We start from the raw sequence: 13605 nt of genomic DNA on the forward strand, positions 1-13605 counted from the left end.
GATTGACTTATTTCCCTTAGCATAATATCCTTTAGTTCCATCCATGTCGTTGCAAAGGGAAGATTTCATTTTTTTGATGGCTGAGTAATAGTCATATATATATTTATATATGTATATTTATATATTTATTTATACATTATACATTATATATTTGTATATATAATATACATGTATATATACATATATACAATGTATATAATATATAATGTATATTGTATAAATATACATATATACATATATATTATATATGTATATTTATGTATATTATATGTATATATGTATATGTATATTATATATGTATATCATGTAAATATGTATATATGTATATATTATATATGTGCATATTTATACAATATACATTATATATTTATATCTATCTATCTATCACATCTTCTTTATCCATTCTTCTGTCAATGGACATCTGGGCTCTTTCCATAGTTTGGCTAGTGTGGACATTGGAGTGCAGGTGCTCCCTCAGGTCACTACATTTGTATCTTTGTGGTAAATACCCAGTAGTGCAATTTCTGGGTCACAGGGTAGTTTTATTTTCAACTTTTTGAGGAACCTCCAGACTGTTTTCCAGAGTGGCTGCACCAGCTTGCATTCCCACCAATAGTGTAAGAGGGTTCCCCTTTCTCTGCATCCTCATCAACACCTGTTATTTTCTAACTTGTTAATTTTAGCCATTCTGACTAGGGTGAGGTGGTATCTCATTGTGGTTTTGATTTGTATTTCCCTGATGACCAGTGATATTGAGCAGTTTTCCATGTATCTGTTGGCCATTTGTATTTCTTCTTTGGAGAAATGTCCATCCATGTCTTCTTCCCGCTTCTTGATTGGATTATTTGCTCTCTGGGTGTTGAATTTGAGTTCTTTATAGATTTTGGACACTAGCCCTTTATCTGATATCTTCTCCCATTTTGTGGGTTGCCTTTTGGTTTTGTTGACTGTTTCCTTTGCTGTGCAAAAGCTTTTTATCTTGATGAAGTCCCATTATTACTACTAAAGGCTTTTGTTCTTTCTCCTTTTTCCAGTTCCTATTTTAAAAGATTATTTTATTTTATTTATCTGAGAGAGAGCAGAAGTTGGGGGGAGGAAGAGGGAGAAGCAGACTCTCAGTTGAGCAGGAAGTCCAATGTGGGGCTCTATCTCAAAACCCTGGAATTGTACCAAAGGCAGCTGCTTAACCAACTGAGACACTCAGGGGCCCTTCCTTTTCCAATTCTTGAGACATTACCAGGTTAATGACATTTTGAATACCTTGCTAGAGTGATTTATTGGTTAGTCTTGTCAATGGTTAGAGCATTTGATGATGCTCAATCCCTCTTCCTATTTGACTTTGCATAAACTTACTGGTAGGATTCAGTGAGTAGGTATCAGCAACAATCAGAAAAATCCATAAAATGGGAGGTGAAAGTAAATCCTCCATGGATCTCCTCAAGGAGATCCTTAAATATAATCCTTGGTGACCATTTCTCCCAGCTTTTTAGAAAATAAAAATCTTCTCTACTGTTGCAGCTACATAAATTACATCTTCAAGGTCAAAAGAAGTCTGAAATGTTTTCACTTTGCAAGAATTTTTTTTTAATTTTTATTTATGTATGATAGTCACAGAGAGATAGAGAGAGGCAGAGACATAGGCAGAGGGAGAAGCAGGTTCCATGCACCGGGAGCCCAATGTGGGATCCGATCCCGGGTCTCCAGGATCGCGCCCTGGGCCAAAGGCAAGCGCCAAACCGCTGCGCCACCCAGGGATCCCTACTTTGCAAGACTTTTTAAAAATTAAGATATGCCCTTCTTACAGTGGCCTCACGAGGAATGTATTTTTAAAAACTCAGGGTCGATTCTTTTCCTATTGAAACTCACCCCAATTGTTTACCTGTGCAGCTAGAGAGGACTGTGGGACCATGGGGATTTTCCAGGCTTTCTTTTGCTCCTCAAATGCCAAGACGTGGGGAATTAAAGAACAGAGATGCCAGCTAATTGGACCTTCACCAGTTGAAGGAACGTTAACAATACAAGTGTGTAGACAGTCTCACCATGGAACACTTGCTTGCATAGTTCTGATCCTTCCTGTTCTACCAAAGAACACCTTCTGCACAGTTATGATTCCACATGACTCCACAGGTTATAAGAGCCAACTAGAACTGACTGTGACTCTTACTGGGAACAGACATTATCTGATATCTCTATGACATATGGAGAAACCTATTGATGATGGTGGGGTTAGCAAGTAGAGACCTCCATTATTCTTGATGTCTTCCTTCAGCCCTTGATTTCTCTCCTTCCCTACATGAATCCCATTTGTAAATCCTGTCTATCGTGAAAGTATGTCCAGAATCTAATCACTTCTCCCTACATTCCTTGTCTGCACTTTCATCATCTCTGGCCTCAACTACTGAAGTAGCCTCCCTGCTTCCATCCTTGTCTGCTTACAGTGAACCTCTCAAAACATAAGCTATGTCATGTCCCACAAAACCCCATAAAAACTTCCCTCCTTTCTTAGAATACAAATCCAGAGTCCCGCCCATGGCCTACAAGGCTCACGTGACAAGCTCCCCACTGCCCTTTGCCCCTCTGGTCTGTCCCCTATTATCTCCTCATGCTCACAAACTTTGTCCAACCCAATCTCACCAGCCACCGTGTCTGTTCCCAAGTACTGCTGCCCAGGATCTTATACTTGATCTTCCTCGGAGAGCCATGTGTCTCCTTCCTTTACTTCCCCAGGGTGATGCCTAATGCCATCTTACCAGAGACTTCTCTGGCCGCCCCACCTCAGTCATTTTCTGACCTCTTACCATTCTTCATTTTTCTTAGCGTGCATCACTGTTTGACATCTTTGTGGGTTTATTGTCCATCTCTCCCAGGAACGTAAGCTCCATAAGGGAGAGACTTTGTCAGTTTTAATCAATGCTGTATTTCCAGAACAGTGCTTGGAACACAGTAGGATCTAAATAGATATTTGCTGAATGAGTAAGTGAGTGAATGAATGAATGAATGAATGAATCAGAGTCAATTTTTACCAGTAATGCCACTGCCCATTGCAGCCCCAGAAGTAAGACATGGTGCTCATCAGAGAAAAATAGCTGCTTAAAACCACGGAATCCTAACCTCTGGTCAGACCATTTGAATTATCTTTTAAAAAGAAAAGAAAAACAAATGCTTAGCAGTTTTGCAAGCTGTGAATGAGCAAATCACTTTGCAGTCTGTGTGCTCACATGGACTTCTTGGCGTGGCGTACCATTCCCTTCATAGGTAGGAAAATAGGGCCACAAAGAGAGCTCTTGAGTCCAGTTAGGATAAACTCATATTCACCGATATTTTATGAAAAATCTTGTCTTTGGGATTTTTCTACAAACTAAAATGCAGAAGGATCTCAGTTCTTTTAGACTTCAAAATAATTTCCCAAATCTGAAGTGAATGAGTCTCTCAGGCAGGTCTAACAGACAAGATGTACATCGGACTTGGCCCATAAGAACTACCTTCCTTTAACTGCAAAGTTGGGTGGAGAGCGACTGTATCTGGAGGACCAAATATAGTCCTGAGTTAATCCTGAATCATTTCCTGGCTACAGGACATGCCTGTGACCGCCCTCTCCTGGACTCAATGCCAGGCTTGGCTCCTGCAAGCGGTGTCACCTTCCCCCAAAGGGGCAGGCAACACGCTTTGTTTCATTTGTTTTTTAAGTGATTTGTACCAGACTTCAATCAGAGAAAGAATAAAAAAGGATTGTGTGATCCAGGACCACATTTCTGTCTCATTTTTGGCAGTGAATCATCCACAAGATGAACAACAAAATAAACCGAAAGGAAGACAGCTGGATACAGAGCTAGAGCTGGAACACAGAGTCTAGAGATTGAGAGGCAGACATGTCTAAAGCTCCTTGGAGAATTTCACTACTTGCTGACAGCTGCTTGATGATTCTATGAACATCTTTTATCTATCGGGAGGCAGTTTGCCTGGGGATGCTAAGCTGAAGTTGGAGGGAGCATTCCGTCTCCAAGGCTCTGCTGCCTGAGCAGCTAGCTCTGTGACACTGGGCAGTGTACAGTGTCAGTGCCCTCAGTCTCCTCAGTCTCCTCACCTGGTAAATGGAAATAAAACAGTTCCTACTCATAGGAGTATTAGGAGAATGAAATAAGACAATGAAATAATGCCAAATGTTTAACAGTGCCTGGCAAATGGGAAGAGCTCAATGTAACAGTAACTACAGTAAACATGAACCCTGAGTGAAATCAGGGTGGAGTTGGCCACGAAAGGGATGAAGGCTCAGCCCACTTCCCACCTTGTGCAGGTGTCTGGGAGTAGCTGAGGGCTGCAGGCAGCTCCAAATGAGGACGGGAAGCCAGATAACCATCAGGAAGCATTTCCTGTGAACTGCCTAAGGAGATATCAAGAAGAATGGGACTAGAATTTCCAAGTCTTCCATAGTTTGTCCTGTTTTTTTTTTCTTTCCTTCTCATTTTAACTAAATAGACACTTTCATGTCTAATTTATTTCGAAATCTGCATTCCTTTTCTTTTTTTTTCTAAGAGTTATTTATTTATTTGAGAGAGAGAGAGAAAGAGCACATACATGTGAGTGAGGGGAAGGGGAGGACGAGGGAGAGAGAGAATCTCAAGCTGACTCCCCACTGAGCACAGAGCCTGATGTGGGGCTCAATCTCATGACCTGAGCCAGAATCAAGAGTTGGACCCTTAACCAACTGAGCCACCCAGGAGTGCCCCTGCATTCCTTTTCTTAAAGGGGGCACCCCAAATCATATAATCTTTAGGCCTTTCACAACTAGATTCACCCCAGAATGATATAATTAATCTTCACCATAATCTTGAAAAGTGGATATTATCACCATCTCTTAGACTAGGAAGTGCTCAGAGATCAATGTTATCCTCAACAATACAGTGGGGCTACTATTTGAACCCAGGTCTCACTACATACAAAATGCAAGTTCTTCCCACTTTACCCAACTTCCTCCCATCATGAGCATCATGAAGACTTCAAAAAGGGAGCTCCAGACTCAAATCCATGTCCACACAGCATCATTATTCACAATAGCCAAAAGGTACAAACAACTCAAATGGCCATGAGCAGTTGAGCAAACAAAATGTGCTTTATCCACACAATGGAATATTATTTCTGAAAGAAAAATGAAATTCTAAAGCATGTGGGTGAGCCTCATAAACATTATGCTAAATGAAGTAAGCTATACATAAAAGGCTTTATGGTATAATTCTATTTATGGCAAGTTACCTCGAATAGTCAAATTCATAGAGATAGAAAGAATGAGTGGTGGTTGGCAGGGGCCAGGGACACAGGAAGTTATTGTTTAATGGGTACAAAGTTTCAGTTTAGGGTGATAAAAATTCTGGAGGACAGTGGTGAAAGTCACACAACGAAGTGATATACTTAATGCCAACAGTTTACACTTAAAAACAGTTACAGTGATAAATTTTATGTTATGTATATGTTACCACAATAGATAAAGTGAACTCCAGACTAGAATGTAGGGCCTAGGCCACAAAAACTTTCTCTAGCACTTAATACATTGTGAGCATTATTCACTTGGATGACAGGAGACTGGCCCATATCTTCTTTAAAAGAATTTTTTGGAAAGTCTTAAAGTATGGAGGTGTCATATTTGAAGTGGCTACAAAGGTATCCATACTTCCCAAATCCTACACATCCGTAAGTCAGCCACAGGATGCTGCAAACGACCTCCCCTGCAGTATAGCACACACACAGCCACATCAGGGCCAGAGCCTAAGACAAAGCATTCATTTCCATTCTTTTCTTTTAGCTACTCACTATGAAACATTTTCTTAGAGAGACAACTAGTAAAAAAAAAAAAAAAGAAAGGGAAAAGAAAAGAAAAGAAAGAAAGACAACTAGAGGTAGACTTGTTATTGGTACTTGAAATAAAGCTGGTAACAGCAAGACCATCCCCCAAACCAGCAGTCTTCACTAGTTCCCCAGGGTTTGAATTGGATACCAGCCAGTTCTGATACTCAGGAGTGTTTTGAGGTGCCCTGCGGCTCGCCAGCTAACATTCTCTGATGTTGATGAGTGGCTATGTCAGGAGAGATCCAAGCCAATTACAGTGAGTCAGATGGGTTCACATGGCTTCCTGAAGCCAGGGCTCTGCTGAAGACAGCCCGTTGCTAAATCTCAGAAGCAAAGCCTCGTTGAAGGACAGAGTGCAGGAGGGCTTCCCTGAGCTGTGTTAGTCCACCGACGCCCCAACTCAGACCCTTTGAAGAAGGTCAGACTCCTGGAGGGAGTCAGAGTTCCCAGGCTGGGGGCGTGAGCAATCAGGACAGTATAATTCTATCTGTGAGTCTGACCAGCCTTTATAAAAATGTACGTGGTATGATAGGACCTCGTGATTTTAAAGAATATAGACTCCCTTGACTTCCTGCAAGTAATAGGAACTGGTTATAAGGATACACATTGCCCTAAAACAGACAGGATTCTGGGAGACCCAGGAAGAGCCAGGCCTCAGAGAGATTCAATCTGGAAGGGCATTTGGGATCTGTAGCCTGGACCATGCTCCTTTCTTCTTGACAGAGTGAGTTTGCCAACTTGACTCTGGTGCCCTGTTCATGTGGCTCAGGGTCCCTTCTCTGCTACTTTGACTATGATACTCTCGATTCACCACCTCATCTGCTCATTATAGCTTTCTTCTGCCTTGGGCCTCTTCCTTCTTGTACCTCTCCATAGCTGCCAGTTCCCCCTGACGATCGATCTGCTCCTGATGCATCATGTTCCCTCCAACCTGGTGTACCTCCCTTCACAGGGGTACAGAGGATGGGTACTTTGCAGGAGGAGGTACCAGGCACCACATCTTCAGCAAGCAAGAATGTTTTCTCTATACCTTGCAGTCTGTCACAAATTTTCAGAGTGGTGCCAAGGTGAAAAGAGTGGATGGACGCTTTCTTGTAGCATTGTTTTGCTTGATATTTCCTCTTAAGTATTTTTTTCTCCCTGCCTTTTAAGCTTTTCCTCAGCTGTCCTCATGACCCAAGCAAGGGACACCTTCTCCTTCTTCTAACTGCATTATGTAGTTTCCAGAAACATTCATTGATTCACTTATCGATTTATTCAATATCTATGGAGTGCCTGCTTGTAGGAGGTGAACTTCTAGACAATAAGGACATAAAACTCATCCGTTTACTTCATGAATATTAACTGACTACCTGCAAAGCACCAGGCTTATGCTGTTGGCTGGGATTATGAAGACAATTAAGACACAGTCCCTGCCTAATAGGTAGTAAGAATTCAATAAATACTGGTTGAATAAGCAAGTGCCTTAAAGGAGCTCCCAGCCTCATGGGCAAAAGAAGCAAGTATTAGGCAATTAAAAGCAGGATAAGAAGGGTTGTCCTGGAGAAAGTCTGCAGGAAGAGGCCTGGAGAGACCACGACGTCCTCCTGTGGGTCTCCTCGGAGAACTGGCGGTGAGCTGAGGTAGCCAGTGAGAGGAATGAGGTGAAGGCAGGGGCCTCCGTGCAGCATTTATGGCACGTAGGGGAGGTCATGGACATCGAGGGGCTGCAATTGGAGACAGAATAAATAAAGCAGGCAATTATGATTTTAAGAACTGGGAGGGAGGTCTATACGTGCTATGGTCCAGGGCCCTCAATTTAAACACGGGGCAAATTGAGCATCTGGAATTCCTCTAGGACCTAGCTGCTGATGCCTGCACCCAGTTGGCAGAGGGACAAGAAGATGGTCCTGACCTGGCGTATACAGCTCCCACTCATATTCTGTTGGCAAGAGCTAGTCTTTGTAATTCTTTCATCTGCAAGACAGGCTGGGAGAGGTAGTCTGATTGTATTCCCAGGAAGAAGAGATTTTCAGTGGCAGCTAGAACCTTAGAAGTTTCTAGGAAGTGGTCACATCCAGAGTTGTGCAGCCAGCCATCCTTGATCCCAGCTCATCCGAAGCACCTGACAGTGTTTTGCCAGAGAGGTCAGTTGACAGACAGACAACTTGGTGACCACAGCCACACTGGTCAGTCCAGGGTACTTCAGGGACGTTAGGCAGTCTTGTGGCGGTGTAAGATCTTATCTTCCAAAATGGCACTTGACAGTTGCATGTTCAGCCTATAGAAAAAAGTGAATTTCAAGCAGAAAGTTGTCAAGAACTGTGAAGGGCTTGAGATTTTCCTTGCAGGCTAACAAGTTAGCTCATCACAGATTCATGGATGCTGATAGATACAGGAGGAGCCTAAGTCAGAGATAAAGGATTCTGTAATTTACAGCAATAGCAGGCACCAGAGGGACAGCATTTTCTTCCACCAGTTCCCCAAGGTCTACTCCCACAAGGTGACACAAAGGGGAAGAGGTGGCACCTGCGTATGTGATGTCCTGTGTTAGAAGAAAGGAGCCCCGGGTTTAGGATAACTGAATCCCTTATAATGGGCAATAAGGATGCTGCTCCTGTTCTGGAAGGTGACATGATCTCTGTCTTGTAAAACTGTAAGTAATTTGTTCTTAGCCCTACAGACAGACCATATCTCTACCTTCAAAGACTGTTCACTTTACAAACCTCCTTGAAAAGAGAATCTAGAACAAAGGCGGTCGTTTCTCTGCTTACAAGATGTGCAGAAATGTGAGAGCTACTTGAAGAACTGTCTCCAATAAAGAGGCTTATTTTCAGCCAGGAGTGTTCTTCAGATGGCAGCTTCCTCTACTGGCTCTCGTCGTCCTGACTTCTAGATATTGGCAGACTTCAGGGCTTGGTTGTCAGAGCTCCTCCTTATCTACACTCCCTTCCTTGGAATCTCATTCAGCCTCTTATCTTTAAATCCATGTTAATGATCCCAAATTTACATTTGCACTTCCTCACTGCCCCTACTTCCAGACTCCGATATCATATTGCCTATGTGACATCTTCACTTGGTTATCTTCTAGAAGTCTTTAATCTTCTTTTTTTTTTAGATTTTATTTATTAATTCATGAGAGAAACAGAGAGAGAGAGGCAGAGACATACGCAGAGGGAGTAGCAGGCTCTTCGTGGGGAGCCCAACGTGGGATCCCAGGATCACGACCTGAGCAGAAGGTAGATGCTCAACCATTGAGCCACCAGCCATTCCATTTTATCTTCTAGAAGTCTAGAGCATAACATATTTTTGAGTCCCATTCTCCACATGAAAACTGAGCTTGCCCCAGGGTAACCCCTCTTAGGAGAGAGTATTATATATTCAGTTGCTCAAGCCAAAAATGTCTTTCTTCCATATCCACACCAATATTCCAGAAGCCTATTCTGTTTTCAAATTACAACCTGTATCTGACCACTGCTATCCATCTATATCACCAACATCCTAGTCTCAACCACCTCATCTCTGTCCTAGACAACTGCCATGAATTTCTTTCTTTTTTTTTTATAAGAAACCCACAAGAGGAAGTTTCTTTTCTTTTTTTTTTTTTTATGTATGATAGTCACAGAGAGAGAGAGAGAGGCAGAGACACAGGCAGAGGGAGAAGCAGGCTCCATGCACCGGGAGCCCGACGTGGGATTCGATCCCGGGTCTCCAGGATCGCGCCCTGGGCCAAAGGCAGGCACTAAACCGCTGCGCCACCCAGGGATCCCCTGCCATAATTTTCTAATCGGCCTCCTACCTTCTAATCTTGCCCCATACATTCTAACCTCCATGGCAGCCAGAGTATTTCTTTTAAAATGTAAATTAAATAATATTATTCTGCTGTCAACCTTCCAATGATATTCCAAACACATTTAGAATAAAATTCGAGGTCAAGACTACATACGCTCTGACCTCTGCAGCTAAATCTGACCTCATATGCTACCCTTCCCCTCCCTCCTTGCTCACTGTCTTTGAAAATGCTGAGCATGAAGCTGTCTCCGGGCTTTTGCACTTTGTTGCCCAAGTCAGGGCTCTTTCAGATGTCAACTGAGCAGAGAACTCATCCCTGGCAATCCTAAATAAAATAACACACCCTCTCTATCCCTCTTTCCTTTTACCTAGCTTTATCATTTTTCTTCACTTTTATTACCACCTGATTTTAAGCAGTAGCTTAGAATATATGCTTCATGAGTTAAGAATTTGGCTTTGTTCGCTGACATATCCTCTGCTTCTAGAACAATACCTGGCACAGCGTAGATGCACAATAAGAATCGGTTGAATGAATGAATGAATGAATGAATGAATAACAGCTAATATGAGATACAAATATGGAGATGATATCAGGGGCACAGATATATTAGTGCCTTAATCTTTCGTCTTTAAGCTAAAATCCACTGATTTCATACAACTGTATTTTTCTCCCAAAAGCCGTATCTTTCAGCTCTTTAATAATTCTGGTTTCTCTCTCCAGGATTCTTTCCATGTTCTTTCATGTTCTTGTGTATGATGGAGTTCAAAATTGAACATAGCTTTCTGAGAAGAACCTGAGCAGTCTATAATTAGTTTTTCCTCTCTCCACAGGATTCGCATGCTTGTCTAGAAATACACCTTTAAAAGATAATCTCCCAGGACATATGCCCAGCCACAAAGAAGCCTGTCCAAGGTCAGAGAGTTTAGAGAGTAACAAAGCGAATATTTGATTCTTACCTGCTTTCAGGTTTTACAAATCCCCAAACACTCTCCTGAATACATTGAGAAAAATATATAATCGACCTCATGAATTTAGCCATAGATTGTATCTATTTTAAATTGGTCACTCTTCCTTTTAACAAGTAAGTACCTGCTGTGTGCCAAGCAGTGAGCTAGAGGCTGGGACAGGGAGAAGAGCTCTTGGTCCTTATCCAGAGGGATGCCGCACCCTAGGCACCACCGTGTCTGTTTCCATCGTTGTTGTTGTGAAATTATATAATCTGGCTCTAATTTCATTTTCATACGTTATATTTATTTCCAATATCACTTTTTAATGAAGAATTCTATACTCGCGGAAAAATACCTCTCACCCGGTTTGAAAAGCAAGGGAGCACAGTGTTTTGCTTTCCTTAGCCTGCCTTCTATTTTAATTATAAAATGATTTTTATTTTTCAGAGTTCATTTCAATTTTCTGCAAAGGATCTAACAATGGAATACAGAAATCTCAGGTATCTTCCTTTGGCTCATTTTTAAAACCCTCCTTACATATAACTTCTATGTTTGTATTTTATTTATCACCTTTACTGTTGCTATTAAATTAAAATTCTTTTAGGAACAACTTTAGATTATATTTCCATCTCTCTTTTGACATTTTATTGATCAATATTTTACTAAAGGTATTAACTTTCTCTAGGGTGCAGAGAGACTAAGAGAACTTACACAAAAATTTCTACTGAATGAATATCCCCACCTTCTTGGTGATTGTACACCTGCCTTCCTTATAAGGAGAACAAGGAAGTAAATCATGTTGAAGTTGCTTTTAAACACAGCTTTCCTTCTTTACCTGTCCAGGTAGCCTGTTTTCATTTCAGTCTTAATGAAAACTTTTAAATTTACATCTCAAGTTTCTTTTCAAAGCAGTGTAAGTAGTCTTTAACATTTTACACCTCAAGAAAGAAAGACTTTAACGATGTTCAGCTTTGGTCTTATAATGCTGAAGGTAATTCATTTTTTAATCTGTCTGCACAGCGAGAACTGAAACGAATGGGGCTTGAACTGCTTTGCCTGTTCTTTCTATTTCTAGGAAGGAATGATCACGTACAAGGTAAGACCTAAGCTCTCCGATATATCGCTTTCATGGTATGCTTGACAAGCCTGTCATTTGGTTCAGAAACTAGATCTGAAGTCATTTTTTTATTTGATCTGTTCGATTGCTCTTTTGCCATTGACCGAACACTTTAACAAATTACAGGCAGAGTCAGGGCTGTTCCCACAGCAAATGCTCTAGGCTTCAGGTAAACAAATACAAAGGTTGCTTGGGCATCTTAATGAGGAGAATTAAACAGCTTTACTGCACAATAGGGCTCCTTAATACCTTAGTGACAACCATCTTGGTAACTTTTCTAGCTGTTCTATTGACAAGGTCTTCCACTCAAGAGGAATAAGCTTGAGAAAGAAGAACTTATTTTAAAAATAAAAAATCATATGTTTCAGAGAGGAGCATTTTTTACTGGTTACTTGTTTTTAAAACTTAAAATGGGTGATAGTGAATGAGGATAATAAATATAATGAATGACCTTAAGTTTCTGAATGCTGAGATATTTTTATGTTTTAAGAAAAAAAAAAGAATGATCACTTTTGGATAAAAAGACACATATTCCCAATGTGACAGATGTCAAATATGAACGTTTTAGTGAGTGGCTAACATTTTAAGGACTGATCTTTGAAAGCTAAAATCATCTCTGATGTTGCTTCATTCAAGAACTTTAAGAACTGTATTTCTTTCTCATAAATGAAATGCCTGAGAGTGTGCTGAACCCCTTGTGTCTTGCTGGGTTTAAACACAGGTGGCTGTGCCATGGGAGGTGCAGAAACCTGTGAAGACTGCTTACTCATTGGACCTCAGTGTGCCTGGTGTTCTCAGGAGGTAAACAAACAACCTCAATGTGTTTGTAGAAACTTCAGTTATGTGTATGTGTTGATTCCACCAACAGTAGTTCTAACAGTGTCCTGCTCTCTGTGGGGAATAGGAGGGAAACAAATTAAGAAAGGAAAAATGGAAGCATTAGAGGGTCACAGTGTCATTCATGCGATTACTTCCAAAAACAACTAGCGGAGGTAAACGAATGTCAAATCATTGTGTAAAATACCTAACTCGGGATCCTTTATTTAACTTGATTCCTCCTCTTACATTAAAGTCACTTCTAACTGGTTACATGTCAAATGCCAAGGTTCTGAGTAATCAGAGATCATGGAGATGGTATTTTTTGAAGCTAAATATACATTGGACTTCAATATCACAGTTGTAGTCCATCTGGAAACCAGGACCCATTCGGAACCACTGTTAGGTTCTAAGAGAAGTCTTCTAGGTTTGGGGAAAAACTTTACTGTTCATACAGTATCCAGTTCTTTTAAAAATTAAGCTTTCATGAGCTTGGTGACTCCGTCCATACTGATGACAAAGCCCCAAGCAGACATTCCTTATCTGATCAAACTGAAAAGTATGCAAAAGCAATATAAAGGGGTGGGGGGCACTTGTAACAAGGAAGCCTGAGTCGCTGCCTCCTGTGCCACTGTAAGGCAGTCTGTAAATGATTCCTGGTAGGAAAGAGCTGCCTTAACTCTTTCTGGATTTAAAACTGTTCTCTACTGAATCTCATAAAGAGTATCTGAACACAAACGAAAGCATACAATGCCAAGTGCAGCAAAAACGGAATAGCAGGCTCAAAGGGGAATAAACCCGGGTACTTGGCTCAGGAAGAGGCTGTAACTATTCAGACTCAGATTCCAGGTTGAATGTGTACCACGGAGGAAGGCCTCACACTTTTCACAAACCTAGCTTACTCCCCACCTACTGCCTTGACTGATGGACCATACACACAAATGTGAAAGAATTATGCTTTTTTGGAGGTCACATATCAAAAGCAGTTTTGAGAATATACGAAGAGGGAAAAACTCATCTAATTTTTTATGTTGATTCCCTGAAGAAGACAATATTAGTTTCATTCCTAACAAATCAGTCTAACTACATGCCTACCTGTAAAATTCTTATTT

The 13605-nt window shown here is 41.1% G+C and overlaps 1 protein-coding gene across 6 annotated transcripts in view; it reads left to right on the forward strand.

The window, feature by feature from the left end:
* ITGB6 (integrin subunit beta 6) overlaps nucleotides 1–13605 on the forward strand; it is a 127288-nt gene that overhangs the window by 42680 nt on the left and 71003 nt on the right. Inside the window, exons 2-7 of one of the 6 annotated variants that reach the window (XM_055307929.1) lie at nucleotides 8939–9059; nucleotides 10444–10525; nucleotides 11008–11060; nucleotides 11246–11473; nucleotides 11581–11656; nucleotides 12399–12478. In XM_055307929.1, the coding sequence (XP_055163904.1) occupies nucleotides 11429–11473; nucleotides 11581–11656; nucleotides 12399–12478 (201 nt within the window). In that variant the 5' untranslated portion in view covers nucleotides 8939–9059; nucleotides 10444–10525; nucleotides 11008–11060; nucleotides 11246–11428. Of the gene's footprint in view, nucleotides 1–8938; nucleotides 9060–10443; nucleotides 10526–11007; nucleotides 11061–11245; nucleotides 11474–11580; nucleotides 11657–12398; nucleotides 12479–13605 lie in introns of those variants that run through there. The other 5 variants (XM_055307932.1, XM_055307930.1, XM_055307931.1 and 2 more) reach the window with 5 other exon arrangements.

Source organism: Nyctereutes procyonoides, unplaced genomic scaffold, assembly GCF_905146905.1.
Source record: "Nyctereutes procyonoides isolate TBG_1078 unplaced genomic scaffold, NYPRO_anot_genome, whole genome shotgun sequence".
Classification (NCBI taxonomy): Eukaryota; Metazoa; Chordata; class Mammalia; order Carnivora; family Canidae; genus Nyctereutes; species Nyctereutes procyonoides.